Source organism: Acanthamoeba castellanii, assembly GCF_000313135.1.
Source record: "Acanthamoeba castellanii str. Neff unplaced genomic scaffold scf7180000084729, whole genome shotgun sequence".
Lineage (NCBI taxonomy): Eukaryota > Discosea > Longamoebia > Acanthamoebidae > Acanthamoeba > Acanthamoeba castellanii.
In genome coordinates, this window is record NW_004457390.1 from 256,959 (window position 1) to 284,574 (window position 27,616).

The 27,616-nt window shown below is 58.3% G+C and overlaps 8 protein-coding genes across 8 annotated transcripts; 5 read left to right on the forward strand and 3 right to left on the reverse strand.

Moving 5' to 3' along the window:
* Positions 1–257: 257 nt before the first annotated feature.
* ACA1_164710 (ribosomal protein L23, putative) lies at positions 258–1,043 on the reverse strand (the record flags this gene model as incomplete). Its single annotated transcript, XM_004337555.1, has 2 exons — positions 258–880; positions 1,034–1,043. The coding sequence occupies 2 exons, from the start codon at positions 1,041–1,043 to the stop codon at positions 258–260; spliced, it is 633 nt and encodes a 210-aa protein (XP_004337603.1).
* Positions 1,044–1,424: 381 nt separating this feature from the next.
* ACA1_164720 (autophagy protein 9, putative) lies at positions 1,425–4,922 on the forward strand (the record flags this gene model as incomplete). The annotated part of the gene is made up of 17 exons (XM_004337556.1): positions 1,425–1,475; positions 1,561–1,625; positions 1,706–1,819; positions 1,885–2,123; positions 2,223–2,397; positions 2,454–2,532; positions 2,652–2,734; positions 2,807–2,921; positions 3,016–3,188; positions 3,335–3,423; positions 3,505–3,593; positions 3,703–3,811; positions 3,895–3,945; positions 4,039–4,295; positions 4,404–4,505; positions 4,579–4,752; positions 4,818–4,922. The coding sequence occupies 17 exons, from the start codon at positions 1,425–1,427 to the stop codon at positions 4,920–4,922; spliced, it is 2,070 nt and encodes a 689-aa protein (XP_004337604.1).
* Positions 4,923–5,170: 248 nt separating this feature from the next.
* Positions 5,171–6,386, forward strand: ACA1_164730 (methyltransferase type 11, putative; the record flags this gene model as incomplete). Its single annotated transcript, XM_004337557.1, has 6 exons — positions 5,171–5,262; positions 5,335–5,440; positions 5,554–5,757; positions 5,834–5,932; positions 6,025–6,149; positions 6,221–6,386. 6 exons carry the CDS (start codon positions 5,171–5,173, stop codon positions 6,384–6,386), a joined length of 792 nt encoding a protein of 263 aa, XP_004337605.1.
* A 135-nt stretch (positions 6,387–6,521) lies between these two features.
* Positions 6,522–7,451, reverse strand: ACA1_164740 (uncharacterized protein; the record flags this gene model as incomplete). Its single annotated transcript, XM_004337558.1, has 1 exon — positions 6,522–7,451. The coding sequence occupies one exon, from the start codon at positions 7,449–7,451 to the stop codon at positions 6,522–6,524; it is 930 nt and encodes a 309-aa protein (XP_004337606.1).
* A 214-nt stretch (positions 7,452–7,665) lies between these two features.
* ACA1_164750 (carbonate dehydratase) lies at positions 7,666–9,078 on the reverse strand (the record flags this gene model as incomplete). Its single annotated transcript, XM_004337559.1, has 8 exons — positions 7,666–7,742; positions 7,840–7,959; positions 8,019–8,119; positions 8,203–8,297; positions 8,389–8,483; positions 8,560–8,741; positions 8,814–8,879; positions 8,948–9,078. The coding sequence occupies 8 exons, from the start codon at positions 9,076–9,078 to the stop codon at positions 7,666–7,668; spliced, it is 867 nt and encodes a 288-aa protein (XP_004337607.1).
* Positions 9,079–10,288: 1,210 nt separating this feature from the next.
* On the forward strand, positions 10,289–12,265 carry ACA1_164760 (uncharacterized protein; the record flags this gene model as incomplete). The annotated part of the gene is made up of 6 exons (XM_004337560.1): positions 10,289–10,625; positions 10,696–11,515; positions 11,601–11,646; positions 11,712–11,777; positions 11,867–12,046; positions 12,110–12,265. 6 exons carry the CDS (start codon positions 10,289–10,291, stop codon positions 12,263–12,265), a joined length of 1,605 nt encoding a protein of 534 aa, XP_004337608.1.
* Positions 12,266–12,697: 432 nt separating this feature from the next.
* Positions 12,698–15,024, forward strand: ACA1_164770 (fungal Zn(2)-Cys(6) binuclear cluster domain containing protein; the record flags this gene model as incomplete). The annotated part of the gene is made up of 6 exons (XM_004337561.1): positions 12,698–12,771; positions 12,929–13,068; positions 13,160–13,850; positions 13,932–14,043; positions 14,128–14,310; positions 14,398–15,024. The coding sequence occupies 6 exons, from the start codon at positions 12,698–12,700 to the stop codon at positions 15,022–15,024; spliced, it is 1,827 nt and encodes a 608-aa protein (XP_004337609.1).
* Positions 15,025–15,932: 908 nt separating this feature from the next.
* ACA1_164780 (ubiquitin domain containing protein) lies at positions 15,933–27,445 on the forward strand (the record flags this gene model as incomplete). Its single annotated transcript, XM_004337562.1, has 40 exons — positions 15,933–16,069; positions 16,183–16,229; positions 16,372–16,490; positions 16,616–16,693; positions 16,775–16,924; positions 17,038–17,236; positions 17,337–17,491; positions 17,569–17,914; positions 18,001–18,101; positions 18,197–18,428; positions 18,532–18,650; positions 18,734–18,892; positions 18,964–19,074; positions 19,183–19,464; positions 19,534–19,695; positions 19,772–20,117; positions 20,244–20,641; positions 20,727–20,901; positions 21,010–21,152; positions 21,190–21,349; positions 21,438–21,545; positions 21,629–21,861; positions 21,937–22,179; positions 22,287–22,403; positions 22,503–22,609; positions 22,711–22,846; positions 22,925–22,988; positions 23,084–23,236; positions 23,330–23,451; positions 23,535–23,882; positions 24,012–24,305; positions 24,408–24,636; positions 24,732–25,254; positions 25,383–25,536; positions 25,645–25,995; positions 26,087–26,428; positions 26,507–26,725; positions 26,817–27,008; positions 27,089–27,164; positions 27,228–27,445. 40 exons carry the CDS (start codon positions 15,933–15,935, stop codon positions 27,443–27,445), a joined length of 7,848 nt encoding a protein of 2,615 aa, XP_004337610.1.
* Between the last annotated feature and the right edge of the window lie 171 nt (positions 27,446–27,616).

Consider the following 27,616-nt stretch of genomic DNA (forward strand, 5'->3'; position numbering starts at 1 on the left):
GTGCGTCCTGCGACACTATGCTGGCCTATTGTTGTGAAGGCATTCAGGACGGCAGCGACAACGTCCAAGCGCTCGACGCTAGGCCCAGTGTGGGGGCTTGGAGGTACGACAGCGAGAAGAGGGCTACCGTAATCCATTCGACCAAGAGAAATGGCAAATGTAAAGAGGAAGAATTGCGATGCGCTATGCTTTGGCTTCCTCCTCCACTCAAGAAGAAGAGTTTTCACATGTTTATTTGGGGGCAGAGGGCAACAGGCTTAGATGATACCGATCCTGTTAGCAATGTCAAGGGCGTCAAAGTCACCGGTGAGGCGGACGTAAGCCTTCTTCTTGCCGTCGGGCCTCACGAGGGTGTTGACCTTCTCGGCGGTGATGTCGTACATCTTCTTCACGGCGTCCTTGATCTGACGCTTGTTGGCCTTGAGGTCGACGATGAAGACGAGAGTGTTGTTGTCCTCAATCTTCTTCATGGCGCTCTCGGTGGTCAAGGGGTGCCTGAGGACGCGGAACTGGTCGAGCTTGTTCGTGCGGGGAACCGACCTCCTGGGGTACTTGGGGTTGCGGGGAAGGCGGAGAGTCTTCGGGCGGAAGAAGTGCACGTTCGTCCTGACCTTGCGGACACGCTTGGTGGCGCCCTTCTTGATGGTCTTCTGGAGCTTGAGGGCCTTGGACCTAGCCTGGGCAGCCTGGCCGGTGGTCTTCTTGGCGACGGCGCTGTCGGCCTTCTTGTCGGCGGGGGCAGCGGCCCTCTTGGCGGCGCGGTTGACCTTGTCCTTCTTAGGGGCGGCCTTGGCGACGTCCTTCTTGGGGGCGGCGGCCTTCTTGGCAGGAGCGGCCTTGGCGGGGGCGGCCTTAGTGGCGGCGGGGGCCTTCTTAGTTTCTGCATTCCATAATCATAGCAAATTGAATCAGGATTCGCGTTCGGCCAACAGACATTTCGATCACAGACATTCCGATCCATCTAGCATCCATCCGCGATATCGCGCAGCAACACCCTACTACACACTCCGAACGACGAGAGGGAGCTCCGTACCCTTAGGCATTGCTAGTTATGTGTCCTCTGCAGAGACCCCTAGAAGGATGGCCGATACGAGACTGGGAGGAGAGAGAGAAAGAGGAAGAAAAGAAAAAATCCACCCTAATGCCCGGTTTTGCTGGGGCTTGACTTCTTAAGAAGGCGAATTGTCCACAATTATTCGTATTGCACAGAAAAAAGGCGAAGATCAAAAAAAGTGTACGACAATTACCTGATCTGCAATTTCAGAATTAAGATCATCGCAAGGAGTGGGAAGATTGCAGCCAAGGGAATGGAAGGTGAGATGGGCGACGAGGCCACCTCGAGCAGAACATCCCTTCTGGGCAGTGGGGACGCGGTTGGCGCGAATCTGCCGCCTTTGGGCGACCCCAATTCCATAGAAGATGAAATGGAGGTTGTGGAGGGTCCCGTGCAAAACCTTGATCAGTTTTTCACCAGGGTACACGCTCGTGCACCAATCCTGCATCTGCAATCACCACTCTAAGCACCCCAACCTTTTCGCGATTGACCCCCCCCCCCTGTAGGTCTACGACTACTACCAGCACAAGGGTTTCGGGGCCATTTTCCTCGCCCGGGCTCTCAATCTGTGGTACACGCCAACATCACCACTTCACCATCTCTCTTGATCTGCGCGCCTCTGGTCTTCACACGGGTGTTGTCTTTGCACAGTACACTAGCCTTCGTCATTCTCTTTCCCACCTTCTTGGTCACCTACGTCGACTACCACACGCTCTTCTCCACCAACGACCTCGGCCAGGCTCTGCTTCCTCTCGAGCTGAGCAGGTACCCTCCCAATTCGTGACTCTAAGGCCCTGGGGCGCTCACCGCGTGGCCTTGTCGGCTGTCAGACTGCACCCGTTCGTGGCGGTGTGCTTGGCGCTCTTCCTGCTGTTCTGGCTGCTGCAGTTCTTCCAGTTCCTGAGCGAGGTCAGAGACAAGCGGGAGATCAAGCGCTTCTACAACCAGGCCCTGCGGATCAACGACGACAAGATACAGACGATGGAGTGGCACGAAGTCGTGGACCGGCTCACCAAAGTCGCGGCCAACCGCCGGCTGGTGATCGTCAAGGACGAGCTCACACCACTCGGTTCGTCTTGCCGCATGCATGCACGCCGGGCGCGTGAGAGGTGAAGTGGTGCAACGTCACTGGTCTCGTCTCACCTTTCCGTTCGCGCCGTGCACACAGACGTGGTCCAGCGCATCATGCGAAGGCAGAACTACATGATCGCGCTGGTCAACCAGGGCATCGTCTCCTTCTCTATCCGGCTGCCGTTTCTGGGCCTGTGCTCCTTCTGGAGCAAGACGCTCGAGTGGTGGTACTTGAACCCGCCCAACATGAACCTCTTTGTGGCACGTCATTCGTATGATGCCAACCTTGCTGACTCGTTTCGCTTCGTTTCGTGTGGGCTGCCGGCAGCCTGTCGTTTGTACTCGGCTACACCGTGTTTGGAGCTCATTCGGTGCGCAAGAAGATCCTGCAGCCCGAGAACTTGGAGGTACGCCTCCAATCGACGACACCCAAATCCGCAGCGCTGCATTGGTGGCCCGCGATCAGAGTCCCTGGTACTAACAACGACGCACAATCGTGTTGCAGCGCACGGCTCGTTCGCTGCAGCTGCACCTGCGCGTGTTCGCCGTGGCCGGCTTCTTCTTGACGCCCTTTGTGCTCATCTTCCTTACCATGTATTTCTTCTTGCGGTACGCCCTTCGCCCCAGACCTCCCCCTCCCCCGATCAAAGTCTCACCTTCTCGTTCTCGGTGAACCGGAAGGTATGGCGAAGAGCTCCGCAATCGGCCCTCCTTCACCCTGGCGGCCCGAAACTGGAGCCGGTCCGCTCGCTGGCGGCTCTGGGAGTACAACGAGCTGCCGCACATGCTGCACGAGGTAACGTTACGCCGTCAAGTGCGCGCTCGCCTGCGTTCCCTGCTGCCACTTTACGTTGGGTTCACTACTGTTTCGTTTCCTCGCCGCGCCACAGCGCCTGTCCAAGGCGTCCGACGCCGCGGAGAAGTACCTGTCGCACTTCCAGCCCTACTCCGTAACGCTGATCGCGCGCTTCATCCGATTCGTCGCCGGCGCGTTTGTTGCCGTGCTCATCCTCATGGCCCTGCTCGACGAGGACACCCTCCTCACGTCCCACGTCGTAGGGCGGTACCCTCCCCTCCCCGCCCCTTTATGTCGATTTTCCCTCCATTTTTATTTCTATTATTATTTTGATATTCATATATAAACAATTATTTATATAGGCATTTCTTGATTAAAAAAAATATGTTGCTGAACCCTTTTGGTCGGTACAGATCGCTCGTCTGGTGGCTGGGCGTGTTGGGCACCATTGTCGCCCTCTCGCGCGCACATATCCCCGACGAACGACAAGCCTTCGCTCCCGGTACGCCCCACCCACCCGTTCGCACACGATTCGTTGTTCATTGACCGGTGTGTTCACATGTGTGCGCCATGCCACCTACAGCTCCCGATCTCGATACACTTGTTACGTTGACGCACCACAAGCCCGACAGCTGGGTGGGAAGCGAGAACACATGGGAAGTCCGGGACGAGGTTCCTCCTACCCCACCCCCCACCCCCCGCGCCTCCAAGCCCACAACTTTCATCCCGGCCAGTCGTATCTCACTCACTTCTTTGCATTCACTTCTCTGCTCGACACCAGGTGGCCGAGCTCTACGAATTTAAGGCCACGTCGTTGCTGCGGGAGCTGGCCGCCATACTCGTGGGGCCCTTCATCCTCTTCTTCTCCACCGCTTCTCGCCAGTCCACCCGTGCGCACTTCACACCGCACCACCCCCCTCCGCGTCGCACACAGCTAACCCGCTCTTCCCCCCCCCCACCAACCACCCAACAGTTGCCATCATCCAGTTCTTCCAGAAGTGCACCGATAACGTCGAGGGCGTAGGTGCGTGCGGCTTCCCCCCGTGCACGGCTCGAGAGTGTTGGCTGGGGGGTGGTTGACGAACATTTTCATTTTCTATCGGGTCTATGTACGTAGGCTACGTGTGCTCGTTTGGCAACCTCGACAGCGCCCTGGACAAGCTGGGCGATCCCGAGTGGGGCAGCGGCATCGACGCGGAGTCGCCGCTCGACAAGGGCAAGGAGAAGGACGAGGGGGCGCCGAGTGCAGCGGGCATCGAGAGTGAGGGAGAGGAGGAGCAGCAGCAGCACCCGCATGACTTTGAGGAGGAGGTCCGGGCCGCCACGCGCAGCTCACGCAACGGAAAGATGGAGAAATCGCTCCTCAATTTTGTCGTATGTCTTCCCCTCTATACACACACCACACACCACACCACACACACCTTTGTCAGCCGCATCTCGCCTTGGCACACGACCCTAAATCGACCGCACGCACGCACACAGGAACACTACCCGACGTGGCAACCAGCGCGACCAGGCCAACGTCTGCTGGACAACCTCTCACGCCACTTGAACACATCGAGCCGATTCGGGTCCTCGAACGAGGTTCGCTTCATCCCCTCCCCCATGGAGGCCGAGCACTCTCCTTTTTTGCAATCTTTCTCACCTTCGCGTGTAGATGGGACAGAGCCAGGGCTTGTTCGGGCGCAACTGGGCGCAGGGCGGGCTGGGCGCCTCCACGGCCGCACCCTGGGGCTCGTCGGGCAACTGGGCCATGGGCAGCTCGTGGGCGCAGTTCGCGGAACGAAACATGCAGCCGCCCATCGCGCCCTGGGCCTCGTCTCTCCTCTCCGTACTCCTCCCACCCCATCATCCACTCCCCGCACGGCCCCTCTGACACTCGCGTCTTTGGAACAGGTCCAGCAGAGTTTCCACGAGCAGGCGGTGATGAGCAAGCCGCTCGTGCCGCAGCGCAGGAAGCGACAGGACGGCGATCGCAGCTTTGAGATGCACGCCCTCTGATTGCAACAACTCCCGCCTGCCTTCCGTGCCGGCCTTTTGCTCCGCCACACGAAGGGTGGGCACTGGCGGCCCACCGCACGCGTTTGTGCTGCACTTAGTATGTAGATAAAGCAACAAAACATTCACCCTCGCCTGTTCACGAGTCTCAATGTGCGCCGTGTGCTGAAGCAACGTTGATTTATTTTGCCTGCTTCTCCGTTGTGTGACGTCCGTCGGCCTAAAACAACTTATTTATTGTCCATTGCACCATGGAGAAGCAGGCGGAGGGAGCACGCAAGGCCTACGAGTACGGCCAAGAGAACAAGATCGACTGGGGCCGTACAGCCTCCGACTACACGAGGTGAGGCAACCTGGCAAGCTGGGTTCTTTTCTCTCCACCCCCCCCCCGCACGATACTGACGTGGTGGTTCAGGTATCGAGCGGGCTTCCCAGCAGAGCTGTTCGTGCGGCTGGAGCGGTCGTTTGGCGTCGGCCTGCCCGACCAGCGCGTGCTCGACATCGGCACCGGCACCGGCACCGTCGCCAGGCAAATGCCCACTAGCTCCCTCCCTGCTCTACACGGGGGCCTCTGAGAGCGCTAACGATGGATCGGTGGCGGTCATGCGGTTGGTTTGGGTTGGTTTGCAGGCAGCTGGCCAAGCGTGGGTGCTCCGTCACGGGGCTCGATCCTTCGGCGGAGATGATGGAAGGCGCGAAGGCGCTCGACGAGAAGGAGGGCGTGCGCGTCACCTACGTGCAGGGCAAGACCGAAGACACGCAGCTCCCCACCGCCTCCTTCGAGGTGGTCACCGCCGGCACGTGCTGGCACTGGTTCGACTCGCACAAGGCCTTTGCGGTACGTACTGTCCACAGTAGGGGGGAGTGGTCCCCTCCCCTGACGTCTCTTTGCTCAACGCGCCCGCGGGCTCCAGGAAGTGGCGCGGCTGCTGGTGGAGGGAGGGCGTCTCGTCATTTGCCACTTTGATTGGCTGCCGATCAAGGGCAGCATTGCTTGGCGCACCGAGCAGCTCGTTCTCCGGCATAACCCGAGCACGTCACCCCCAGCCCACACATGTGGCTTCACTGACCTGCCAACTCCTTCTAACTGTTTCCGTACGCAGAGTGGAACATGAACGGAGGGACGGGCTTCTACCCACAGTGGACCATCGACGCTGCTGAATGTGGGTTCACCCACATCGAGACCTTTTCGTTCGACGTGAGCGTGCCCTACTCCCACGAGGCTTGGCGGTACTGATGGCTTGCGCCTGCCCCCTCCCTTCCATCAGGCCTGATGGCCCATCTCATCTGTGTGTGCGCAGAGGCCGCTTGCGGGCGATGGGTGGCATAGCTGCGGCCCTCACGCCTGATCAGGTCGCCCGCTTCGACCGCGAGCTGGACGCCCTCCTGCGCGAACACGCTCCCGACGAGCCTCTCTTCATCCCCCATCGCGTGTGGGCGATGATCGCCACGCGACCAGCGAAGTAGAAAGGGTGAAACCAAAACAAATAAATATAAATATAAAAATATACATAAATACACTAAATAAATAATTTATGGTTCCTTAGCGACACTGGTCGTCGGGAGAAAATTCATCAAATCTGAACAACAAGATGCGATCTTCTATAGGAAGAGGTCGACGATGGAGTCGATCCAGGCAGCCGTGCTCTTGGCGGCGCTGGATGTCGGGGCCTTGTAGCAGCCGAGGCCGTTGGGGCGGATGACTTGGCCGGAGGGGCACGGGGCGGTGATGTAGAAGCCGAACGTTTGGCCGGGGTAGAGGGTGGTGGCGTTGGTGACCGATTCCCAGCCGGCCGTAGCGGTGGCGTTGCAGTACTGCTCGCCGGGGTAGGTAACGCCCTGGCCCTTCAGAACGTCTTGGATGCCGAAGATGACGCCAACGGAGTCGGACCGCTGGTTGCCCCAGTTGCCGGTGGAGGAACTATCCACCTGGACGAGGAAGTCGCCCGAGGAGAAGATGAAGGCGGTGGCGTTGCCCAGGCCTTTCTCCGCAGAGAGGCCATAGTAGGGGAGGACGGTGGCCTGCACGACGAGGCACGCCTGTGCCGCCTTCGCCGTGTAGGGACACGAGCCGGCGGGGTAGACCTTGTAGGCGACGTTCCCCCCTTCGGACCAATCGTACTGGGACCAGGCGAACGCCAAGCCCTGGTAGAAGGCGAAGTCCGCCAGCTTGCTCGGGCGGCTGGGGAAGGGGCAGTCGGCGAGTGGGAAGGACGGGTCCTTGGTCTCGTTGCCGTAGATTTCGCCAAAGGCGATGAAGCCCGCAAAGCTGAGGGTGAAATTGGTAATCTTCTCGCCGTAGAAATCTATGCTGAAGTCGCCGACGTCGATCGCGAGCTTGGTGGGCGTGCCGAAGCCGTCAGTAGGCTGCATTTCCGTTGCGTTGAAGACCCTGGCGCCAGGCTCGGAGGCGAGGTCAAGGGTTATCTGGGGCGGCGAGTCCGAGGACAGCGTGTAGGAGCCCGTGGCCGCTTGCGCCGCACATGCGCAGAGGACAAGCCCGAGAAGGGCAAACGAGAGGGTGGTCTTCATGATGAGTAGAGGTAAGGTATGGGACAATGAATCGAACGCCCGGGAGCAGATACCCTCGATATTAAACTGTCGGCACAACGCCGTGGTTGGTGGTGGCAAGGACACCCAAGCCACCAACAAGCAACGTCGACCCCGTTGCTGGGCTTCTTCTTACGTAATCACCGGAGTTCACCGGTGCCAACAACAACTCGCGACTTTATCCACGCGTGTTGGATCAGCACTTGCTGGGGTTGACGGGCTTGCGCACGAGAAGGGGGACATCGTCGGGTCCGCGCACACTCACGTTGAGGTCTTGCGGGTGGAGAGACAGACATACAGACAGACACACACAGGCGAGGCTGTTAAGTACGCTGGCCAGGTGACAAGAGCAAAGCAAAGGGTCTCCTACCTCGGACAAAGCCGTCGTGAATGCCGTAGACCCAGCCGTGGACATGGGGGAAAACGTTCGCGCTCTTCCTCCTCTCCCACGCGTCCTTAATGATCGAGGTGCGGCACACGTTGTACACTCCTACACACAATTGGGTCAGCGAATTAATAGGGGACTGCTTACGGCAGCAGTGTTTTTACCTTCAATGACGTGAAGCTCGGTCATCCTCTTGGCCCTGTCCGCGTCATTAGGAATGCTCTCCAGCTCCTCTCTGTGGAGCATGTATTCGTCCTTGAGGTTCCTGCAGATAAGAAATGGATGGTCAGAGATCGTACGCCAGCGCGAGTGTGAGCAGTGGCCAGTTTTGCTTGACGCGGACAATACCTCAGCCAGTTATCCACCATACCAAACTGATTGTTGGTCATGGAGGCAATAACACCTCCACAGCCATAGTGCCCACACACGATGACGTGCTTGACCTGACATTATACGTCAGCACGAGCGCCAAAGCGCGCTGAGGGGAGGGGCAAACTGGGCAATACGAGCTACGGTGTAGAGCGGTAAGTGTACCTGGAGAACATCCACGGCGTACTGCAGCACCGAGAGAAGGTTCATGTCAGTGTGCACGACCGTGTTGGCAATGTTTCTGTGCACAAAGATGGAGCCTGTGCGCGGTGCGAGTCAGTCGCAGGTGGGTGAGGATGAACGCACGTTTAGACGAAGGGGGGGAGGTGCACTTACCCGGGTCGCTTCCGGTGATGACGTTGGCAGGGACGCGCGAGTCCGAGCAGCCGATCCAGAGGACTTGCGGGCTCTGGCCGGCAGACAAGCGCTTGAACAGGTCAGGGTCCTTCTCCAGCTGTTGCGCAACCCATTCTTTGTTGCCGTTGATCAAGTCGTTGTAGGACTCCCTCATACGAAGCCTTTGACGAACAAACAAGCCAGCACGCCTTCAGAACAGGGCGCTATTGGGGGGGGGGGTTGATTGCACGCACATTTCATCCTTGAGCTTGTCATCTGTGCTGATTGATCGCTGGGGCAGAGTGGTGGCAGTAGCGCATCTGCAGCGAGAAAGAGCAATTGAGAGATTACTCCTTCAAGCACGCGCAATTCTGCGAAGGGGGCGCACCTGGCGCAAAGGCAGGTGGAAGTGGTGCTGTGAAGGGGTGAAGAAGCGGCCATACGCGGCAAAACGCTCACACCACCCCTGGCAATCGCGCTGGAGCGGAGGGAGATGGAGGAAGCAAGCCCACGACGCATTGTATTGTACTGAATCGAGTGTGGACGACGAACTGCCGGAAGCGTAAGAGGGCAGCCGAGCGCGCCGGTCACTGCCACTTGCGGCGAGAGAAGTGTCTGTCTGCAAAAAAATTCAAGCTATATTCCCGCCAAAAAGCGTGCTGCATGTTTTGCATTTTAATTGATCGCTTTCTGTTCGCGGTGATCACCGGCGCACACTGCGCCGTGGGTCATCATCTTGGCGTGCGTGTCGATGATTGACTGGGGGAAACGACAGTGTTCGAAGAAGAACGGGCAAAGCGGGCCGTGGGGTGACCAGCACGAAGTCGACCAAGGCTAAGCCGACTGGTGGATTAAAGCGGCGTTTCGTGCCTGCTTCCCCCAAATGTCAGCTCATATTCCGGGCAGGCCGGATCGCCGCGGTCCGTGGGCTCCTCCGCCCCGCCACTACCCCGCCATCGGCACTTTTTATGCGGCTGGTGATTGGTGTGGTCGGATACTTAGGAGTGCGTCCGACATTGCCCCGGCGGAGCTTGCCCTCGCGGACAAACCCGCGCCCGTGCACTCCAGGAACAGGGCGAAGAAGCACCTCCCCCCCCCCCGCACGATTGCTCGCATCGGCGGGCGGAGCGGCGTTGTCTGGCATTGTGCCGCTTTTCTTGGCAAAGGCGCGCGTCACGCGAGAGCACTTGGCCAAACTCGACCAGAAACAACACGCTGATGGAGCAGTGGAATAAGGCCTGCTTGCCTTGCCGGCTGGTGCACACCACATGCGATGGGTACGCAACCTAACTCAACTTAGATAAGTTATCTCTCCCACGTGCCAGCAAAACAACAAAAAATTCAAAACAAATAAGAATCAAAAAGAGAGCTACAACATACGTTGGCTGGCCCCAGGCCACTTCATGGCCTACGTTAGCCCACCAGACGCTGCTCCTGGTCCTTGGGAACTCTGGCCCTCAATTTTCATTGGTGGTCGTTCCTGCGGGCAAAAAGTGGGCTCATCTCTCCATCACCGCGTCGTCATTCCAGGAAGAGGCCGTGCAGGCGGTGTGTCAAGCTGGGCAAACCCTCTACATGCATCAACGTTGAAAAGAAGAGAAGGGGCCGTCCGCCGAAGAACAGGCCCGCCACCGTAGCAGCTTCCAACCCTGCGACGGTTGCCTCGACGGCCCAGCGGCCACAAAAGAACCTGGGCGGCAACTGGGAGAATGCGGCGACTCAGAGGGCGATGCGGCCGAGGAAGCAACCAGCCCATCCCTACCACGACGACAGCTACGGCGAGAGAAGGAGCAGCAACCGAAGGAGAGTCAGCGTCAGAAGGGCCGACACAGAGGCGTTCTCTCCATCTTCATCGTCAGACGAAGAAGAGGACGACGACGACGAAGACGACAGCAAAGATGACGACGACTACCGAGACTACAGGAGTAGTGTAGTGGCGGGAAAGAAGAGGAAGATGCCGCTGCCGCCAGAGACCACCACCGTACCCGCTGTCCCCGACACCACCTCGGACACCATCACGAAGCGGCCACGAGCTGAGCCACAAGAGCAACCCCCTGCACATTCCGGTACCTCCCACCACCATCCACATTGCCTGGTGGTGACCGTTGACGCTCACCACCAGCGGTCGGTGAGCAGGACCCGTCTCGCCCGAGGCTTCGCACGAGGGCTGTGTGGACGACGAGCAGCTGCCGCTGCTTCTCGATCCGGTCTACTCGTGGATCGACGACCTCGACCCGATTGGCGTTGCCACCACTGACTCCGACGCATTCCTCGCATTCCCTGTTGTTGACGCCCCCTTCGCCATGATCTCGCAGCCACGGCCTCTGCCTTCATCCCTCAACGCAGCGTCGCCACCGCCGCCGCAGCCGCCACTCCCGCTCTCTCTCCCAACTCAACAGCCACAGCAACCACCCATCCCGCTGGTGAGCTGCGATGACGCCTACCCACCACTCCCATCGCCGTCATTCGAGTTTCGTGATGGCTTCGATCACGAGTACGACGGCTTCGATGCCGAAGATGGGCACGACCACGATCACGATCACGATTGCACATGCTCATCTCCTCACTCCTCTTCGTCGTCGCTCTCCGGCGATGCGGCCGACGCGCAGCTGGTGAAGAGCCTGTTCGGCATGATGACCGATCAGGTGGGCGAGCTCAAGAAGGCCAACGAGGACCTGCGCGAATCGATCGACACGATCTGGCAGACCTTTAACGAGAGGATGGACCGCGGGGAGAAGAGGGTCAGCGAGCTCAGCCATCTCGTGTCGACACGGCTCGAGCCCGCGGGCAACTGGGGGGCCGCTTTCACCCCGCCCTCGTCGTCGCTTGCCGACGAGCCAGCGCCCAGCCAGAACCACCCACGGCCGGAGCTCTTCCGTGAGCTCCCCTTCCTGCTCGACTGGGCCGACGACATTGACTTCGCCAATCCCGATGGGTTCGTGATCGATGATTTGAGGTGCGCCACTCATTCACTTCTTCTGCGTGCTCTCGTGTGGCGATGGGCAGGCCAGTCGCTTACTCTCGCCTCTTTCGTCATGCAGCAAGCCGTTTATCGTGCGCAGGCTGTTTGAACCCACGCAAGACGCGGTACGTGCATCCCCTGTTCCTGGGCTTCATCACCACGGCTGAGACTGACTACCCTCACCCCACAGGCCCAGTCTCTTCCCGTCAGCATCTACGCCAGCCCTGCCTTCTGTAGCTTTGTACGGACCGCTCCGGTAAGGCATCCCCTCATGTGTGTGTGTCAAACGAATTGAAAGCTTGGCCTTGCGCGGGTTGTCTCACCGATTGTTTCCTCCGCGTCTAGCATGAGATCGTGGGCACGCTGTGCTACAAGGCCCAGGATGAGCCGCTGCGTTGGTTCCTCGCCAAGAAGTGCCCGCGACCCGTCGGCGATCTCTGCTTCCTCCCTCTGGTGCGGCCGATCGGTGGGCGCATGGTACAGAGCCTCACCAAGAACCAGCTCTTTTACGACCGCAACGGCATCGTACGTTCCCTCGCTCCTTCCATCAGTGACCGAGACTTCCGCTACTCACCACCGACGGTACAGGCCAAGTTGTGGATCCTGGTGGTGGAGCGGTTCGTCGGACCCATGGAGGAGCCCGCTGCGCTATCTGTCTCAGCGTCCTGCCCGCAACCGCGCGAGGAGACCTGCGAAGGGCAGCATCGGAAGGCGGAGCAGAGCACGAACGCCAAGGTCTCCTAGACCCAAATGTCATCGAGATGCAACACCCTTGACTTCCACCCCTTCTTGTAAGTATACTCGATCTGTCCTGTACACAAATACATACTTTAATATTTGCCAAAGTCCGGTCTCCAACAACGCATCGTATTCCAACATAGTGTGTGATCACACTATTCCTCCTGGACGATGTAATTGGCGGAGAGAGTGAATTTCAACGAAAGCGAAATGTTCCGAAAATCCGCCACTCGGAAACGTGGCCCAAGGGTGGGCTGCCAATGCGGGGCTCACGGAAGGAGAGAGATCCGCTGCCCGCAGAAACAGCGGGAAGGAAGAGGTGCGGGTCGCCGACGCGTTCTCTTTTTCTTTTCAACTGACTAACAACAACGAGCCTGACGAGACGCTCAGGCCGAGAGCGTTCTTTCCCTTTGTGCCACCTGACTCTGAGAACACGCAATGGACGGTTCTGGAATGACTGAATGGAACAAGGCCTGCCTGCCGTGCCGCCTTGTTCATGCCACATGCAATGGGTGCGCATGCTACCCTCCTTGTCCTTCTCCTCTTCCCCCCCCCCCAAACCTGCACTTCACAATTCGTGCCGGTGGTGTGTGTTGTGTTCCCGCGGCCACTCGCGGCCTGACACGATTCCACGTTTCTCACGTTTGTTGTTTGTACGCCGGCGTACAGGGAGCGGCCGTGTAAACGATGCAATGCGTTGGGACGGCCGGACCATTGCGTCAACGTGGAAAGGAAGAAGCGGGGGCGGCCCCGAAAAAACCCCATTGAAGGCGAAGAGCTCCTCGAGAAGCGCGCACGTATCAATGAAGGTGAGCTCCTACTCTCTGTCCCTTCTCCCTTCTTCTTCTTCATCTTCTTTGTGTTTCGAAAGCTCACTTCACGTTGCCCGCGTGCGTTGAGCAGAACACCCGACGAGAACAGATGGTGATGGCGGAGCCCACAGCGGCAACACGGCGACGTTTCATCCCTCGTTCCCCAGCATTCCACTCCAGCAGCAGGCCTATCACTCGCTGTTCCCTCAATCGTCGTCTCCTTCAGACTCGCCTCACTCGTCTCCTTTGTCTTCCTCCTCGTCCGCTTCTTCCTCTTCTCCCCTCGACGTGGAGCACCACATCGAGTCTGCTGGCTTCGCTGCCGCGAGACGCCACCAACACAACAACAGCAACAGCAGCCGGCATCACAGCCACCACAGCCATCACCGAAACCACAGCAGCGGCAGCGGCAGCAGCCGGCACGCGCACAGTGACAGGCGCAGCAGAGAGAACGATGGCGAGGAAGAGTCTACGAACGTCAGCATGCTGATCGACGAGATGCGGGAGTTGCGGAAGGAGAACAGAGTGCTTAACGAGAAGCTGGCCTTCTTCTGCGAGAAGGTCGACCGCCGGCTCTCGTCAAGCGAGCGCAAGATCGATTCGCTGTCGACCACGCTCACGACGGCCACCACACCGTTCATCTCCCCGTGGTCCTCGTCTCCTCCCTCTTTCTCGGCCTCCCCGCTCTACATCCGCAAGGAGATCCTCAAGGACCTCCCGTTTCTTCTCGACTACGACATCATCTCCGAGCAGGTGCCATTTCTCATCGATGACCTTCGGTACGCGACTCTGGGGTTCAACTATGTTGTTTCCTGTATGGCACTTCTTGCTCACCGGCTGTTATCCGGGACTGTCAACAGGAAAGCGTTCATCGTGAGAAGGATCTTTGATCCAACCCCGGAGGAGGACCTCACGGTGCCGGTGACCACCTACGCCAACCCGGCTTGCTGCGCTCTTCTGGGCACCCTCCTGGTATGGATCTCTCTTCGTGTGTGAGCGTCTCGGGGTTCGGCAGTTGCAATTACTGACACGCGCACGATGTTGTTTGTTATGTAGCACGAGCTGGTGGGCGCCCCATGCTGGTTCGCATTGGAGCAGCCGATCAGGGCCTACCTGACTGCGAAATCCGACAAGCCCGTTGGCGACATCTTCCTCAACGCCGTCACGCGCAAGGGCAACCGCAAGCGCCTTCTCAGACTCTTCTCCCGCAACCAGGTCTTCTACAACGCCAAAGGAAATGTACGTCGCAACCCAGCCGCCACGAAGCAATTCCACCATCTTTATCAATATCACAGTGCACTGATTGATCTCTTTTTCGTGGCGCAGGCCAAGTGGTGGATCTCCATCATTGACAAGACCGAGGAACTGCCTCCGACCGCGCAGCCGGACAGCAACAAGATCGCCCTCATTCTTAACCGTAATCGGCGCGGCGGTGCCACTCTCAGCCTGGTGCCGAAGGACGGAGATTCTGACGACGACGACGGCGCCGAGAACACCACAACCGCGGTGTCCACGTCCCCGTCATCATCGGCGAGCTCCCCTTCCTCGTCATCTACCATGCCAGCCTCTACCATCACCACGATATCGTCTCTCTCCAACACCCCGCCTGCCTTGTCGTCGTCTGCTCGCACGATCGCAACGCCGTCTTCCTTCGCCGCCACGACCAACTTCTTCAACCCGGCATGTGCCACCTTCTCTTCGCCTTTCATCTCCACCTCATCTCTCGCTCCCGCACCCTCGCCCTCGTCCTCCTTCTCGAGCCTGCTCTACACCTCCGGTCTGCCGGGCCTCATAGGAGCGCCGATCGGCGAGCTCTCCGACTTCGCCGGCAGCATAGCCGGCGGTGGCACTCGCGCAAACACAGGCGGCGAGCGCAACGAACCCTTGGACCAGGAGCTGCAGGAGTTGTGGGCTCTCCTCGCTCCGAGTGAGCGGGAACCAACTCCCATGTGATCATGTACAGCCGACATTCACCGTGTCAAGTCCACGCAAGTGTAACAAGAACCACAAAAGAAGTGTACATCAAGAGTGCCCCCAGCCCACGGTCCGCTCGTACCGGCAGGAGCGAGTTTAGTGAACGGGGAGCGAAAAGAAAATTGAAGAATGCCAGGCATTTCAGAAGAAAGCCAGCAACGACGAGCAGGAAAAAGAGAGACAAGCAGGTCACGCCCCAAGGCCGAGTGCAGCTGCATTAGCCATTAGGTCGTCTTTTTGATCGACTTAGGGGGGCGTTGAGGCGCAGCGGAAGGCAAGGGCTGTGAGAGATGGCGGACGCAAAGGAGGAAGATCGGATTAGACAGGAATTAGAGAATGGCGGCAACAACGACACCCAGCAGCGCTCAGCGACAGAAGGGAAGACCACCCACGCCAACGAAGATGCGGGAGTAGAGGTTAAGGCCAAGGACGCGCAACCATTGGAAGAGCTGCCATCACCGAGGAATGGAAAGACACCCAGACCTGGGGGAAGAGATGAAGATGCAACGGGAGAAGACGATAAGGGAAAGGAAAAGGAGGAGGCGAAAGGAGCGAAGGCCACGAAGACGCCCACAGGCAACTCTTCGATGGCCAATACCAATGCGGCCAGGGCGTACGCGAACAGCAAGAGCCGCGCGAATGCCTACGCAGACAAGGATGATCTTCGTCGCTACTACACCGCCATTGATCGCAACCTGCGCGATGGTACACCAAGGCTGGGGCAAACCGGGGGGGTCTTTATTGCTTTTTTTGATAAAGAATGGGAAAATCGAAAAATCGAAGTTATTGCAGGATCCACTTTGGCCTGAGCAAGTGGTGTTGGATTCATAATCTTCTTCTTCTTCTTCTGACACTTATGCCGCGCTTGGTTGCACATGACAGAGCACATGCCAAGCAGGCCGCTCCAGCTGGCCGAGGAGGCGCTTCGCAGTGTGCTGGACGAAACGGTCGATAGCGTAGAGCACCTTAACTACTTCATCCGTATCGCTCTGCCCAAGATCGTCAAGAGCCTTCTAACTCGGAGGTACGCTCCCACGGACGCAAACCCACAGCGGCTTACTATTGATGATCGGACCACGAGTGGCTGCACGCGTTGCTCTCGTCAAGAATGCACCCACTCATTCTCACACTCCACAGAGACCTGAGTGGGAACATCAGGGTCCATTTCAACAACTACCTCATCCGTACTTTTGACGTGATTCTTGAGTTCATGCATCAAGGTCTCTTCTCCCTGTCTCTATGTTCTTATTATGCAAGATCTTGCTCGCTTATTGGCATCGTCTCAACCTCCTTCTCTCTCTCTCTCTCGCTCTCGCACACTCACAGACATCAAAGAAGTGTCGCAAGTCCTCTGTATTTTGACTCAGCCCGATCAGGACTTCTACCAGCTCTCCAAGCGACCTGACAAGGAACACTACCCGAAGATCATGGAGAAAGTCCGCGAGGTACGTCGCCGCGCCGTGCACTCATCCCTCCCTTCTCGAGAATCAGGACCGGCTCCGATCGTTGTTTGGTCTCGGTCGGCGCCGACCTTCACTCATTGCTGCGCCGTGTCGTACACCAACAACAGTATTTTGCCAAGAACGAGGTGGTCCCTGCGAAGGACAGAGAGCTCTCTTGGCAGAGCGATTTTGTGTACATCAACCCGGTACGCAGCTTTCCTCTTGACTCGTGTGATTGCCCCATAAATGTAAATGCGGCCCATCTGACCCACTGCGTACTCGTATAGAAAGGAGAGCCTCTTTCTACGCATTACCTGATCAGCGTGGAGTATTTTGGCAAGCGAGGAGGCTTTGACGCCATCATGGACAGACTACTAGACAAGGAGAACAAGCCCCCTCTGCCCATAATCGAACTCCTCCTCAGGGCGATCGTATATGTACGTCGCCCTCCTTTCTTCTTCTTCTTCTGTTTTTGCGAGCATTCACGGTTGTGTTTGCATGACGCGGACGGTTGCTCACCGCTTTATTTCACCTCGCCGTGTCACCACAGACCAGCAAGGTCTTGCGGAGAGATTTTGTGAAGGAGTACGTGCCAAAGGTCCAGCAGGCCATCTTCCATCAGCTGTTGGAGGCGACGCAAGTGGAAATGAAGAAGGACGCCAAGACGTCCTTCAAGGACATCTCCAAGTCGCTGAAGGCTCTGCTGGGGCTCATCATGCCGCCGGAGGAGATTGACAAGGTCATCGAAGGTATGGCAGCCGATCCCGACCGCCACCAACCGGCCTTGGACCGACCGCCCTTCATTCTACATTGTTTCGTCCTCTTGCCCCTCTCATTGCGTTTGTTCAGGCTTCAACTTGGACGCTGCGTTGATGTCTCTCAAGTCCAACGTGCTGGAGCGAAGGCTGAACGGCCTCAAGCTGATCAGGAAGATGATCGCCCGCGCGACGCCCAAGGACGACAAGAAGTCTTCCCTGGCTTATTTTTGGAACAAGACCAAGCAGGTACCACAGCTCCGCCCTTTCTTCTCGTAAGCCCGAGGCTGCCTGGCACGACTGTGACGTTAACGCTGCGTTTGCAGGCGACTGCTGCGGTGGCCACGGCCGCTGTGGCGCCGGGCTATGGCGGAGTAGCACAGGGCCAAGACGGCGAGAAGAAGGAGGTGGAGGAGAAGCCGATCGACCCCAACTTTGTTCTCTCGTGGTTGCTGGACAACGAAATCCTCAAGCTTCTCTTCACCAACACGCACGTGGAGCTCATCCGCCAGTCGCTGGGCATCCTCAACTTCCTCGTGAGCAAGAACAAGCTGGCCGTGGAGGACCTCGACATGCTCTGGGAAGCCTCTCTCGGGCGACACGAGTCCGAGAAGCGGGTCATTTTCGAGACCATCGTGAGCCTGGGCCAGAACCTGCCCTACAAGACCATCGGTACTCCTCGCAGAAGCCTCTTCACAACACGCTCATCTGGCGGCTAACCAATCGTTGTGCTGAACGCGTTCTTCTTTACACAACAGACCACATTTTCTCGCGGATTATGGAGACGCCCATCAACGGGTACGACGCCGAGACCGTCATCCTGGTCCACGATTTCACGGTTATCGGCGTCAAGGCCAACGTACGATCATCGACCTCCTGCTCGCTCGAGAACGTTTCTCGTTTGCGGTCTTTCTTCTTTGCTGACCTCTTGAGCTGGCATCGCGCACACAACAGAACTCGGGGAAGAAGAACTGGTACGGCATGGACGTCCTGTGGAAGCTGGCCATGCAAGAGGGCGAGGGCATCCAGGACGCGTTGGCCACCTGTGCGTTTGACAACCTGGTCGAGCTACTCAAGCTCGAACTTGTCGCGCCGGTGCGGACCACCTACACCGAGCGTTGTGCCGAGAACCTCATGAAGAGCGTCTGCATGCCGCAGTCTCTCGAGCTTCTCATCAAAATCGTCGGTACGGCGCCGCCTCCTCACACCAACTCCTTTGAAGGTTTTGATATTGACGACCTTTTTGCTTTGTCTGATTTTTGTATTTGTGCATTCTTTGCTTCGTGCAGAAACCAACCCCAAGAAGGGAAGGAAGAAGGTGGTGGACGCGCTGGCGCGCAAGTACAAGCTCCTCGACGCGTTCTTTGCCGACTTGCAGAAGTACAAGCGAGAGGTGCACAGTGCCGAGGTAAGTCTGCCCACGTCGTGGTAAGGAGGGAGACCCCTTTGCAGTCGCTCACGCCACCATCTTTTGTCAAACGCGTGGTGTAGGAGAGCGAGGACGACGGAGGCAAGAAGAAGAAAAAGAAGAAGAAAAACAAGGGTCGCGTGGTCCTGATGCGATACCCACACATGCAACAGATCAAGATACGGCTTTCGTTCCTCGAGTTCCTGCTTGTCAACTCGTCGTCCACCTTGACGGCTGCCCAGGTACCTTTCGAGCTCGCAGACACTCTCCGCTCGCCCTTTTCCCAACGCTTTTCTCTTTGTCACGGCCCCAGGTCGACGTGCTCTGGGACAACTTGATCACGAACGCTCTCGTCCCCGAAGAGCGAGAGGCCTGTTTCGCGTGGCTGGAGAAATCCAGCGCCAACAAGCCCGATGGCTTTGTGGTGCGTAGATTGCTTCACATTTATACGGTTTATCTTTATATATTTATTTTGATACCACGCCAGAGAAAGTACAATCTTAGATGACGTTTCTGTCGCTCGGTTCAACAGGCATTCGACGAGTCGGTCATCCAGCACCTGTTCGTGGACAAGATGGCGCAGATGGATTGCACGCTCCTCAACCAGGCAGGTTTCAACGTGTTCCACCGCTACTTCCTGGCCATCAACGAAAAGAAGGACAGGCTCAAGCGGGTGGACAAGGCCACCGACGAGCTCTACGTGGCCTCGCCCGACCTCATCGGCATTGACAACCTCTGGCAGATTGCGCTCGACGCTCAGGACGTCGAGGTGTCACAAGCGGCCATTCGTACCCTCAACGAGTTGCACCAAAACGTACGCCACGTGTGGTCAGCGCCGTGGTTCCACCGCGCACACAGTATGCTCACTGCCAGCTCTTTGCAGGTGAGCGGCGAAAGCCTGAAGGCCAAGGTGGGCAAGATCAGGGAAGCCTACATCGGCGTGGCGATGTCACATCTGTCGAAGGAGGCCGCCACACTGAAGCCTGACTCTCCTGCTCCGCATGGCTCGCAGCAGCGCATTCAGCGATGTCTCACCCTTCTCAAGGTTCTCTCCCTCCCTCCATGTAGGGTTGTGTGTGTGTCCCCTGCACATGACTCACCCTTTGTGTAATGCGGCACAGACCTTTGTGGAAGACTTCGACGCCCGCGGTCGCAAGGCGGCGGCAGTGAGCGCGGCTACGAGCGCGGCCTCTGCCGCCCAGGCGGGTGCCCCCCCGCAGGCTGGTGGCACCGTAAGCGGACCCAGCGGCACCCTTGTGACGCGCCGAGGCGCCGACATGGGTCCGCCAATCTCGTTCTACGTGAAGACTGACCTCAAGCCCTCCTTCACCGTGCATCTGAGGAGCCGCGACACGCTGGGCGCGCTCAAGCGCAAGGTGAGCCAGATTGTCGAGCGCCCGCCCGAACTGCTGTCGGTCTTCATCTTTGAGACGCGCGAGCTGCATGACGACGACAAAACCTTCTACGGTATCTCCCCGCAACCGTTTTTTTTATATATATATATATATCTTTATTATTATTTTGATTGGCAGGAGGCGCTCATCCTTGTGTTGTGCGCTGTCTTTGTGTTGCGCGCTGCTGTCCTGCCTGCAGAGTACAAGATCGGAGATGGATACACGATTTTCGTCAAGCTGCGCGAGCGTGTGGGCGAGGTGAGAAAGAAGCCCAAGAAGAGCAAGAGCGCCGACACCAAGGGCAAGAAGCCCGGTGGCCAGAGCTCCGTCGTACAGGAGGAGGTCAACGAGGGCGTGCCGATCGATGCCCTCATTTTCGAGTTCCTGCAGATGCAGCTGGGCGCGCTCGGACTGCAGACCAATCGCCACATGACCGTCGTCTCGGCGCCCAACGCGCAGCCTACCACCATGATGGGCAGCGTTGCCAACGCTATCGGTATGGGTACCACTTCATCGTCGCTATCACCCAACGCCGCGGCCTCCTCGTCCACCCTCACCGCCGACAAAAAGAAGAACAGCAAGAGCGCGTCGTCGGAGGTGCCTCTTCCTTCCCCTTCTCCTCTTTACTTCGCATCATCGAAGCAGCGGTACTGACGGTGGTGTTCGAATCCAAACAACACAGACTTTGAACAAGGCCAAGGCCGAGAACGTGCATCACCCGGCGCGAATTCTGGCGAGCGAGGGCAACTTCGATCGTCTGTACGATCTTCTGGACTACGGCAACGATATCGGCCGCCAGGTGTGGGAGCTGATGAACCTACTCCCCACGAACCAAAAGATCCTGCAGCAATTCAGGAGTGTCGGCACGTGCCCCCCGCCCTGCCCTCTTCCCATTGCCCTCACTTCTCGTTGACGCCAGGCTTTTGCTTATTGGTTGATTGGTTGGTTGGTTGGTTTATCTTTAGGCGCCGATTTTGATTGGGATGCGCTGTTCAACCCCAAGCACCTGTACAAGCTGATCTACTCGCTCGATGTTGTGGGCAAGCTGATCACCCCTCTCGATAGCGACTCGGTACACATCCGGCACCGCTACTGCGCTGTGCTGCACGTACCAACTCGCTCACCTCCGTGTGCACGTGGAACAGAGCACGGTCGATGTCGAGAGCATCGGCAGGTTTGTATCGCTGGGCGGGGGCAAGCACCTGGTGCGCCTTTTCATGTCCATCGAAAACGATCCCTCGAACCCCGGCCAGCGCGCCGTATTCGCCTCTCTCCTGCGTATCATCAACGCGATCACACTCAGCGGTTAGTCCACTGCCCCTCCTCCCAATCCAACTCCTCCTTTGGTGTCGTAACCGCCCGCCCGCTCATGCTTCATTCGTGTGTTCACCAGGCAAAGAGCAAGAGGGAAGCAAGGCGCAGGTGAACCTGGAGCTCTTCGCCAATGTCAAGCTCAGCGAAATGGTGAACAAGCTGCTTCAAGTCATTTCATCCGCCGCAGGTACACTCTACATAGCTCACCGCTTTCTGCTCGTTGCCTCGCAACTGACGTCGTTTGTGCGCTTTGATGCCGTCTCGCTTCAGCTGAGTCGAAGCAGGAGCCTCTGGAGAAGGAGGAGCCAACTGAGTCGCAGCGTCGCGACGACCCCATGTCGGCCTCGGCGACCGTGGAGGTCGGAGGCGCCGAGACCGTGATCGCCACGCCCTCGGCTACCCTTCCGTCGCCGCGATCGCCCCTCGACAATTCCACCGCCCTCAGCTCGGGCGAGGTCGTCAAGCACGCCCTGGACCTCCTCGTCACCTTTGTCATCGCCAAGGTGCCCCACTCCCCCCCCCCAAATGTACATTTCGTACCACGCCAGGCACTCACCACGCGATGTCATCGAGTGCAGGTGGAGCTGTTGGAGCAGCTGTACGACTACGAGAAGCAGGACGGGTGGGTGGAGCGACTGCTGTTGGCCGCACCCGTGCGTAAGATCCGGCAGGCCGCGGCCAACGACATGCTCCGCCTCTCGCAGCAGGTCGAGAGTGAGGCCCTGCAGAAGCTCGGAGCCGAGCCGCCCGCCAAGCACTTCCTCGAGGCCCTCCTGTCCATCTTGCCCGGCATCACCTCCTACTCAGCCACCTGCCAGCAGGTACCACGACCCCCTCGAGCTTACCGCCTCGCTGTCACTTTTCTTTTCTTTTCTTTTCTTTCTTTTTTGTCTCTCGTGGAATGGGCTGATGGTTCGGGTGGTGCTAGTACTTCTCGCTGTTGCGCGGCCTTCTGAAAAATGACAAGGCCGGCGTAGACGCCCAAATGGCGGGCAAGCTGCTCCACGACCTGCTCCTCCAGATTCGACTCGCGCCAGTTCGTGAGGTACGCCTGACATGCTCATATATAGAAGCCTCGCCCTTAATGGCTGAGCTTCCACCACACTTTCTCTCTCTCTCTCATGTCTTATCTCCAAAACAACAGAGCTCCGGCAACGGACCTGTTGATGAGGTCATCATCGGAATGCTGGGAATCGTCCGCGGTCTCATTCGCAAATACCCGGAGCTCAAGTCTGAGTGCACCAAGGACAAGTACGCTCGGCCTCTCCGTCACCCATTCGAGATCGTGTGCAGGTTTATTGCCCCCTTTTTTGCAGTGCTGATCCCCTCGTGTGCGTATGGGCGTCGTGCAGGGGCGGGCTTGTGGGCCAAGTGTTCGAGCAGTGTCTCTTTGCCTTGCCCACGGCGGAGGAGCACGGACCCACCGCGCCTCCCAAGTGCAAGACTGCCGAATCTCGCACAGCGGCCTTCTCGCTCCTCACTGAACTGGTGCGCTTTCGCTCTCCACAACTTTAGGGAAAATCGCATGGCTGCTGCCTCTCACATTGGCGTTACTCTTCACGACAGGCCAAGGACAATGAGGAGTGCTTCCGCGAGCTCGTCGCGCTGTTGAACTCTCAGCTCAACAAGGGTGCGCACCCGCCCCCGCCCCCACCCAGTCCCTATCTTCGCCCTCCCTCGCACAAGGCCTCACCTCCTTCCCCCCACCACACACACATTACCCAGTTGAGCCCAACGGCTGGTGGATGGTGGGTGGTCGCTTGCCGCGAAGCAAGTACGGCTACGTGGGCCTGCAGAACCAGGGCGCGACGTGCTACATGAACTCCCTCATGCAGCAGCTCTTCCTCATCCCGCGCTTCAGGCAGGGCATCCTTCTCGGTACGCCTTTACCCCCCCCCTTCTCCTGCGGCACGTTGGCGCGTGAGGTGACGGTGAGCGGCTTGCCAATGGCTGATCTTCCATTCATCGCAGCCGACGACAACTCGGCGGACAAGAGCGATTCTCTGCTGTACCAGATGCAAGTGCTCTTCTCCAACCTGATGAAGAGCGTCAAGCGTTATTACGACACCATCGAGTTCTGCGCGGCGTACAAGGTTCGTTTTCTCTGTTTTCCCTCCCCCCGCCACTCAGTGCCATGCTCTCTCACCGCCGCGCACCTGGTGCTCTGCACATGTAGGACTATGACGGCAAGCCTGTGAACACGGGACAGCAAATGGATGCCAACGAGTTCTTCAACAACCTGTTCGCCAAGCTGGAGGACCACCTTAAGGGGTCCGAGGAAGAAAAGCTCCTGAGCGATGTGTTTGGCGGCGAGCTCTCGAACCAGCTCATCCCCAAGGAGTGCACCCATCGGTCCGAGCGGCTGGAGCCCTTCTACAGCTTGTCGATCGAAATCAAGAACAAGAAGGACATCGAGGAGTCGCTCAAGCTGTTCATCGCTGGCGAGATGCTCCAGGGCGAGAACAAATACAAGTGCGAGATTTGCCAGAAGGGCCGCGACACCCTGAAGCGATGTTGCATTGCGGTACCGCCCTCTCACACTCAGTTGTCGCCCGACTTAACTGTATCTGTCTCGCTTTGTGCGCACACGCGCCAACACACTCACCGCCAACTCGACGCCCGGCGCAACGTGACATCAACACCACTGCTGCAGAAACTGCCGCGCATCATGATGCTGCATCTCAAGCGCTTCGAGTTCGATCTGGAGAAGATGCGGAACGTCAAGTTGAACGATCGCTGCGAGTTTCCGATGTCGCTCAACATGGAGCCCTACACGAAGGAGTACATCGGCCGGCAGGAGCTGGACGCTGCCAACCTGCGCATGAGCCAGGACCGAGACGACGACGACGTGCCTCGCTACCCGCCCGAATACTACGAGTACCAGCTCGTGGGCATCGTGGTGCACCAGGGCAGCGCCGACTCGGGTCACTACTACTCGTTCATCAAGGTACATATCACGCCCGCGCACAGAACTCAAAGGGTTGCGCGCGAAGGCGCAATGCATTTGATGGTCCGTAGCTAATGCTCGCACCCATCATTAACAACACAGGAGCGCGTGCCGTTGGAAGAGTCGCGAGAGGCTGCGTGGTTCGAGTTCAACGACACCAACGTGATTCCGTTCAGCGCGGATCGTATCCCCTACGAGTGCTTCGGCGGCGAGGAGGAGGTGATGGTCTACGATCGGGAGAAGGGCACAGCCAAGAAGGCCATGCGCCCGAAGATCAATAACGCCTACATCCTCGTCTACGAGCGTAAGGACGTTGACCTCAACGACTGGGGTACTCCCCTTATTCTCCGGCTGTGTGTGTGCGGTCGTGCGTGTGCGTGTGTCAGTGAACTCAATCCTGCGCATTTGTGTGTTTTGTCTCAACAGCGAAGCGGCAGCTCGAGAAGGAAGAGCGGAAGAAGGGCAAGAGGCGCAACAAGGCGGAGCCGTCGGAATCCAACGAGAAGGACGGTAATCCCAACAAGGCCGCCGACCAGGAGAGCGACGACGAAGCGGCCGTCGGCGGCGTGGCGGACAACAGCGGAAATGAGTCCGAGGATTCGCGCTCGGAGCCTTTCATGACCCCGTCCCACTCGGCCTCGTCGCTGGTCGACATCGAGAACGCGGCCGCCATGATGAGCCCCAAGGGCGAGCGCGACGACAAGAAGGAGGAGACACGGCCCGAGTCACCGGAGAACGGCCCCGGAACCAACGGCGAGGAAGGCAACAAGCACGAGGGCGCGGCGACCGAGCTGGTGGTGGCTGTCTCGCAGGAGAAGCCCGCGTCGCCCGACGCCCAGCCGATGCCCGTGCAGCAGGTGTTCTCCGGCGGCGAGATGGCCAAGTCGCCATCCTTCCTCGCCCTGCTCTTCCTCGGCAAGCTGGCCAACGTTGTCAAGAAGAAGCAACGGTTCGTCTCCACACAGCACGCACGCACGCACACGCACACAGTCGGTTGGTTGGTGTGTGGCTGGTTCGTTTGATAGACCGTTACTTACTTGATGTTGCTTTTCCTCCTTCTTTTGTTCTCTTCGACAGAGAGGAAGAGCTCAAGCGTCGCCGCGAACAGCAGAAGAGGTTCCGCCAGGGCCTCTCCTCCTCGGTCATCCCGGAAGAGATCATGAACTATGTGTGGGAGGAGAACCGGGTATTTTTGACCGAGAAGTACGCTCACGACGATGACTTCCTCAAGGTGCGTTGCCCCGCCCCCCTCGGCTCGTGAAACGCTCTGCAACCTTCTCGCACAGCACGAGCCGGCGCAGCACAGCTAAACTCGTGCTTGGGTGTTGCTCCACTCTAGTTTGTGTGGGACGTGACGCATCTCTACAACGGGACGGAGAACAAGGGCGAGCCGACCATGGCGACGGTCCAGTTCACCACGCGCTTCATGATCGAGATTGGGTCGCGCACCCGCACCGACACCCACATGTTCGACGTCTGGGTGCAGCACCTGAAGCGGCTGTACACCGACAACCACGAGGCGTGCCGCTGGCTCCTGACCATGCTGAGCAAGGACGACGACAAGTTCGTGTCGCTCCTGCTGCACTGCCCCATGGAACGGGTCCGACGCGCCTTCGCCTCGATCATCCTGCACGCCATGCACCAGCTTCTCCCGCAGGAGCGACACCTCTACCCGCGCTACATCGCCATGGTAACCCTCACCTTCCGTGTGTGCTGTGTAGTCGTGTGTGTGTGGTGTGTGTGGTCTTCTCTCTTTTTGGTTGACGCCTCAACATCCGCAGCAGGCCAGCGATAGCGATGATGAAAAGGGCGAGGAGGACAAGCTCGGGACGCCAAGGAAGGACAAGGGGAAGGGGAAGGAAAAGGGCGACGGCGACGGTGTCCAGGACGAGGAATCGCCGGCGGTGCTCCAGTTCGTCGAGTTCCTCATCTCGTTGCTGAAGACCGTGCGCAGGAACCTGCGGCACTCGGCGCAGTACTTCAATCTCCTCTACGACTTCGTGCTCACCAGCCTGGAAGAGAAGAAGTACTTCCTCGCTCGCCACATCGTCCGCGAGTACATCGAGTTCTACCTGCAGACGGGCAAATTCGCACCCGTCGCCCTCCGACGCGGAACCAAGGACGTACGTGCCGAATGCCGCGCCTTTGGGTGTCGCTTGTGAGGCTAAGCCGTGTGCTCGTTGCGTTCTCTTCCTGTGCAGGAGGCGAGGCGCTATCGACCCACGGCCGGCGGGCAGACGTCGACGGCGTCGGCAACGAAGATGAACGCGCCCAGCCTGGCGGGGCTGGTGCAGACCATCGCCGTGTTGGTCCGCCACACGGACCCCCGCAACGAGAAGGGCTCGCTGCCACCCACTCAGTACGACCCCGAGAACGTACTCGAGTTGCCCAACAAGGACCGCGACCTGCTCATCAACTCGGTGCGACGCGGCCTTCTACCTTGTTTGCACGCTCCACGGCACTAAGGCCCTAACGCGCAATTTCTGTTCCTTTCCCAATGTAACTGTGCAGGCGTTCATTATCCGGCTCATTAAGGACGGGGCCGACCCGCTGGCCACGATCGATATCCTCAAGCACTACTCGTGGGAGGACCGCAAGAGGTCGAAGATGTTCTTGGTCGACATCAAGGACGTCCTCAACAAAGCCTCGTCCGAACAGCTCCGGCTCTACTTCCGCATCATCAAGCATCTCTTGCTCATTCAGGTACCACACACACACACACACACACACCACACAACGACACGCACGACACCACGTTGCGTCTTCTCACCCTCTTTACACAGGACTCATCGCAAGATTGGAGAATCGAGTATGCTCTCGTGGCGCTGCACAAGTCCCTCGGCCACAGCAGCATAACGAGTACGTGTGCCTTCGAATGTTGGGTATGTGGATAGAGTGCGACTCACGCACTCAACCATGCAGACAAGGAAACGGTGGGCGCCTGCATCAAGTTCATTCAGAAGCTGTCGGAGAAGAACGACAAGGTCAAGGCGTGGCTGGTCAAGAACAAGACCATCTCCAACGAGATCGTCGAGCACCACCAGCGGTTGATTCAGGCCGAGAAGGAGAAAGAGGCCGCCGCCTCCGGAACCGGCGGCTCGCGCTCCGCCTTCTCGTTGGCCAAGACCCTGCACAAGTAGGTCTCACTTGCGGCAGACGCGTCTGCTCTTTCTGGCCTGTACATTTTTCTCGCGTTTATTACATTCTTGGCATAGCGTTCTTTGAATGCCGTTCAGTTGACCAATCATCGAGGAATGGAATTCGATTACTCCGAACCAAATTCTCCGGAACCACCCGCTGGTGTCTACTTC